The following is a 5,655-nucleotide window of genomic DNA, read 5'->3' on the forward strand; positions in this document are numbered from 1 at the left end:
GTCCCTGGGCTCCTCTTTGACTTTGGCTCTGAGTTCAGTACAGCAGCAGTGGTGTGTCAGGGAGATGTGTGCCCAGGAGTATTTTGGGGACGTGGTGTTCATTGCTGAGCACCTAACAGAGTTAGTCTGGGAAAAAAATCCATCCCATGACCTGAAAGATGCTCTCCAAGTGACCTGAGTGTTTAGTTCTCATCTTCTTCCCATGGCTGGGAATATCAGGTTTACCATGAAGGAGGCCTAGGAGAGCTTTGGAGGACATTACCTCATCCATTACCCATCCCAAAGTCTGGATCAAGACAAGGGGTCCCAGCTGATGTCCCTTTTCACACAGACCAAAAGGGTTCTCCAAGGCTGATGGACATGCCTTTCTCTTCCTGACCTGCCTTCCTCCTGAGCTGCACTCCCCAAATCCCAGTGTGGCTCCTACTTTGGGAATTCCTTTCCAAACGCTGGTTGACCCACCTGCAACATGGTCAGGACCTTGTGGTGTTTGACTCAATGCCTCTACCAGGTGGAGGAAGGGCTGCTGCTAACCAGGACACCCATGTTTAATATCACTGAATCCTGTTCCAAACTCTGGACCCACACCTAGACATGTCTGAAATGACCTCTTGCTCTGCAGGGCTGGGATCACTGGGGAAAGGCTGGGTGGGGACAACTGGGTTCACCCTTATCCTCTGCTACTTGCCTGACCTTTTATCCTTGGGTGCTCTAAATGGTATTTGGAGGTTTAATGATGATGATGAAGCCATGCCAAAAGGGCTTGCAGGATCTGGAGATGAATGACTTGCTGGGAATATAAGGCTTTTGCCAGTCAATGAAATTAATTTTCCATTTTTTTAAAAAACAAAAAACAAAACCAGGTTTGCTGACCTCAGGTTTGTTTTCTTCTTTCCAGTGGAGCCGAGCGACCCACATGCACAATTCAGCTCTGTCTCCCTGTCCGTTCACTTGCAGATCCTCATAGCGTGGGAAAGACGCAAGCTGCCGGCATCCGACCCGGGGATTTATGCTGCTAATCTGATTAGTGTATGATGGACGTGTCCAGTTGGAAGGAGATGGAGGTGGCACTAGTCAGTTTTGACAACGCTGATCAGATCGTGGAGGATCCCTGTTATTCAAACGACCTCAGCCCCGCCGGCCAGTCGCGGAAAGGCCATCCCAGCTGCGCCAACCTCCTCTCCAACTTGAGAATCCTCATCAACAGCGAAAACGCCAACAATGAGACCATTTTCTCCAGGTTCTCCGCTGAGTTCAGTGAGCACCTGGTTGGGGAGAGGGTGGGCATGGATGAGGGGGATCAACGAGTCATCATCAACATCGCTGGGCTGAGGTTTGAGACGCGGCTCAAGACCCTCAACCAGTTCCCTGAGACCTTGCTTGGGGACCCAGAGAAGAGGATGCGTTACTTCGACTCCATGAGGAATGAATATTTCTTCGATAGGAACAGGCCCAGTTTTGATGGGATCTTGTACTATTACCAGTCCGGTGGGAAAATACGGCGTCCAGCCAACGTCCCCATCGATGTCTTTGCTGATGAAATCACCTTCTACGAACTGGGTGATGAAGCCATGGACCAGTTCAGGGAGGATGAAGGGTTCATAAAAGACCCTGAGACCCTCTTACCAACCAATGACTTTCATAGGCAATTCTGGCTGCTCTTCGAGTACCCCGAAAGCTCCAGTGCAGCCAGGGGTGTAGCTTTGGTCTCTGTCCTGGTCATTGTCATCTCCATCATCATCTTCTGCATGGAGACCTTGCCGGAGTTCAGAGAGGAAAGGGAGTTTAAATCCACCCAGGAGCTTTCTAAGAACCTGACAGATACCTTGCTGGCCCACAGTACCTTCACAGACCCTTTCTTCGTCATAGAGACTGCCTGCATCGTCTGGTTCTCCTTCGAACTGTTCGTCCGGTTCATCGTGTGCCCCAGCAAGACCGAGTTCTTCAGGAACATCATGAACATTATCGACATTGTGTCCATCATCCCCTACTTCGTGACGCTCACCACCGAGCTGATCCAGCAGAGTGAACTCAACGGGCAGCAGAACATGTCCTTGGCCATCCTGCGGATCATCCGGCTGGTCAGAGTCTTCCGTATCTTCAAGCTCTCCCGACACTCCAAGGGGCTGCAGATCCTGGGGCAGACCCTCAAGGCCAGCATGCGGGAGCTGGGTCTGCTCATCTTCTTCCTCTTCATCGGTGTCATCCTCTTCTCCAGCGCCGTCTATTTTGCAGAAGTGGATGAGCCACAATCTCATTTCTCCAGCATCCCTGATGGCTTCTGGTGGGCTGTGGTCACCATGACGACCGTTGGCTATGGAGACATGTGTCCCACCACCTTAGGTGGGAAGATCGTAGGGACTCTGTGTGCCATTGCAGGGGTATTGACCATTGCTCTGCCCGTCCCCGTCATCGTCTCGAACTTCAACTATTTCTACCACAGGGAGACAGAGAACGAAGAGAAGCAAATTCTGCCCGGGGAGGTGGAGCGAATGCTCACCAGCGTGGTGACGGGAAACGGCAGCATGGAGTCGCTCAATAAGACCAATGGGGGTTACCCTCGAGACAAGGCCAAAAAATGATGGTCGAGGCCATGATGGGACTGGGCACCATCAGGTGGGATTGGCTGGAGAAGGTATAAAACATCTGCACGCTGCGATTTATTGATTTATTTCTTTTTTAAACCAAATGTGCTGCTGCTTTATTTATTTTTTAATTTCTAAGACATTTTTCAATCTCTGATTTCCTGTGGCTGTTCAAATAAATACCATCTTTCTTATCTCTCTGCCCTGCTCATCAGTCTGGGGTGCTTTTTTTTTATTATTTGATGTTCATCTGCTTGACATTTCTCTTCTCAGTCCATGACCTCAGAGTGGAGTTTCCCATATCCAGAGATTTCCCCCATTTACCAGAGGGGGGGGAAAAAAAAAGGGCAAAATGAGGTGAAATGCTTTGCTTGGTGGCACCCAGATGTCCAGGGATGAAGGTGGGTTCTGCTTCCTGCTTTTCTTAATCCATTTGTAATAGTTCTTCCCTACTCATGACTTAGGATCTGGGGGGGGGGGGTCTGCCCAATTCCCAGACCAGGGACTACTCTGGCTGAAAAATAAGCTGGCAAAAATTAATTAATTAACTAATTAATTAATTAAATAAAAGTCCTATTTTTAGCTGGATGAGTTCCTTGGTCTGCCTGCCTAATTAATTTTGTTGGCACTGCAGGATGGATGGAACCAAGGCGAGGGGATTAGGAGGAGAGGGATGGTGACCAGTTTATGGTGGCAGAGCCACCAAGAAGGGTCCAAGGCACCGTGGTTCAACACCCACTGGGATTTCTGATGGCAAATTGAGCTCTGAGAGAGGGAAGGGGGATTTCTCCTGCAATAAATGCTCGACTCGGGGGTTATTTGGTGTACAAACGCCTTCAGGGATGAGCCACCGTGACCTTGTAGCTTTTATTGTCACTTATGGTGCTGCAAATGAGACCCAGGACTGATGTTTCCCGACAGCTCAGCTTCCCGTTGTGAAAAGGCAAATTTCCATCGGTGGTTTTTGATGGGAGAAACCAGCAACAGCTCATTTTGCCGTTCTCTCTCATGCCAGCAGGTTTTCTTCCGATGAAAACATTTCGTTCCGACGTCGACTGTTTCACTTGGCTTTTTTTTTTTTTCTGATGTTTCTGCCTCCATTAAAATCACAGTTTCTCATGCAGTGTCTACACATCCGCTTTTATATCCCACATCTGTTACACTTGATGTCTCATCTCCTAAAGGTTCGACATCATCATTATGCAACGTGCCAGCAGCTCTGGTTTGCGATTTCATTCAGAAAGGAGCCGTGAAAGATGGATTTTATCTTTTTTTTATTATTATTATTTTTTATTCTTAGTCTGATGGAAAATGTGAGTTTGGATGTGGTGGGATTTTCCCTGGGGCAGAAATCCTGCATCCCACTGGCTCTGCTGCAGAATTTGTGCTGGCTCTGGTCTGGGGGGGTTGTTATTTTGGTTTGGGGGGGTCATTTTGTGGACTGTTATTCTGCAATGAGCTCTTTCACACCCCAGGGAGATGAATCCGGGACATGACCAGCACAGCTCCTTCAGGACAGGTTTTTCCCTTGGTGACAAATGTCCTATTCAGTTTTCCCTGATTTCTTCCCATCCCTGCACCATCCTCTTCCTCACCCCATCCCTTGCAACTCCCAGACTGTCATCCCAGACAAGAGGAGGAGCTGCAAGAGTTATTTAATCTCCTTCCCACCCTGTTCAAGTTCTCATCAGCTGTGGGGATGACTGGAGAGCAGCACCCTGAGACGTCCCCATCCCTCTCCATTCACCCCTCAATTCTCTCCAGAAGCTTTTCCACATCACTATTTTTATTTCATAGCAGGTTCTTTCTCCTTTTCCTCCAGAAAGTTTGAGCTTTTAAATTGATTTTCATTTTATAGCACTCCCCTCCCTCAACTTCACTCACAACTTGTCAAAACTGAAGCACTTTTGTTGCTTATTCCTTGGGAAGTCACCATGAGAAACCTCAGTGAAAAGATTTGGGGCTGGGAAAGCTTCTTCCACATCTTTACTGCTCCTGCTCCCTTAGCAAACAGGGATCAAAATGGTCCTGGGATGGATGGGTGGATGGATGGTTGGTTGGTTGGTTGTATGGAAGGATGAACAACCTGATTCTTATTAACTTGTAAATTTTATTCTCAAATAAAATAGATGCTTCAAAGACTGACATGCAGAAAATATTGTTTATTCAGACTCAACTTTTTGTTCTTGGCTTTGTGCTGCTCCAAGGGAGGTGGTGGCCAGCCAAGAATCATATAATGGGACATTATAGACCTGAAGGCTCCAGATGTGTGAGCTGAGGACAAACTCTGCAGGGTTTTCCCAGCTCTTTGACTTACCCCATCCGTTACGAGATGCCAGGTCCAAGGGGGATCCCTGATTTACACTATGAGGATGGGGTCAGAGGCATTCAGCTTCTCCAGATGCAATAACTTATTTCCAACTTATCCCCAAAGTGAAGAGGAGCAAAACCAAGCTATGAATACCCAGTGTCAACACTCAGCAGGTGCTGGATAAAAACCTGCCAGAAAAACCCATTCTGCTGTACAATTTGCAGCTTAGTACCCTCCTAAATACAGACCCAAAGCTCAGAGCTCAACGAAATCCATAAAAGGCACCTCTCCTATGAGGACAGGCTGAAAGAGTTGGGACTGTTCAGCCTGGAGAAGAGAAGGCTCCGGGGAGATCTCATAGCGGCCTCCCAGTACCTGAAGGGGCTACAAGAAAGCTGGGGAGGGACTTTTCATAAGGGCAGTTAATGACAAAACAAGGGGAAATGGGTTTAAGCTGAAAGAGGGGAGGTTTAGATGAGATATTAGGAAGAAGTTCTTCACTGTGAGGGTGGTGAGCCAGTGTCCCAGGTTGTCCAGAGAAGCTGTGGCTGCTCCTCCCTGGAAGTGTTGAAGGCCAGGCTGGATGAGGCTTTGAGCAACCTGGTCTAGTGGAAGGTGTCCCTGCTGCTGGTAGGGGGGTTGGAACTGGATGAGCTTTAAGGTCCCTTCCAACCCAAACCAGTCTATGATTCTATGATTAACTGGACTATTCTTGAGTCAAGCCTTAATGAGCCAATCCATCATCTCCTCTAGCACACA

The 5,655-nt window shown here is 48.2% G+C and overlaps 1 protein-coding gene across 1 annotated transcript; it reads left to right on the forward strand.

Moving 5' to 3' along the window:
• Positions 1–958: 958 nt before the first annotated feature.
• Positions 959–2,785, forward strand: KCNA10 (potassium voltage-gated channel subfamily A member 10). The gene has a single exon (XM_010172994.1). The coding sequence runs from the start codon at positions 1,032–1,034 to the stop codon at positions 2,580–2,582; it is 1,551 nt and encodes a 516-aa protein (XP_010171296.1). The 5' UTR covers positions 959–1,031; the 3' UTR covers positions 2,583–2,785.
• The last annotated feature ends 2,870 nt before the right edge of the window (positions 2,786–5,655 follow it).

The sequence above is a fragment of the Antrostomus carolinensis genome, unplaced genomic scaffold (genome assembly GCF_000700745.2).
Source record: "Antrostomus carolinensis isolate BGI_N321 unplaced genomic scaffold, ASM70074v2 scaffold2188, whole genome shotgun sequence".
NCBI lineage: Eukaryota > Metazoa > Chordata > Aves > Caprimulgiformes > Caprimulgidae > Antrostomus > Antrostomus carolinensis.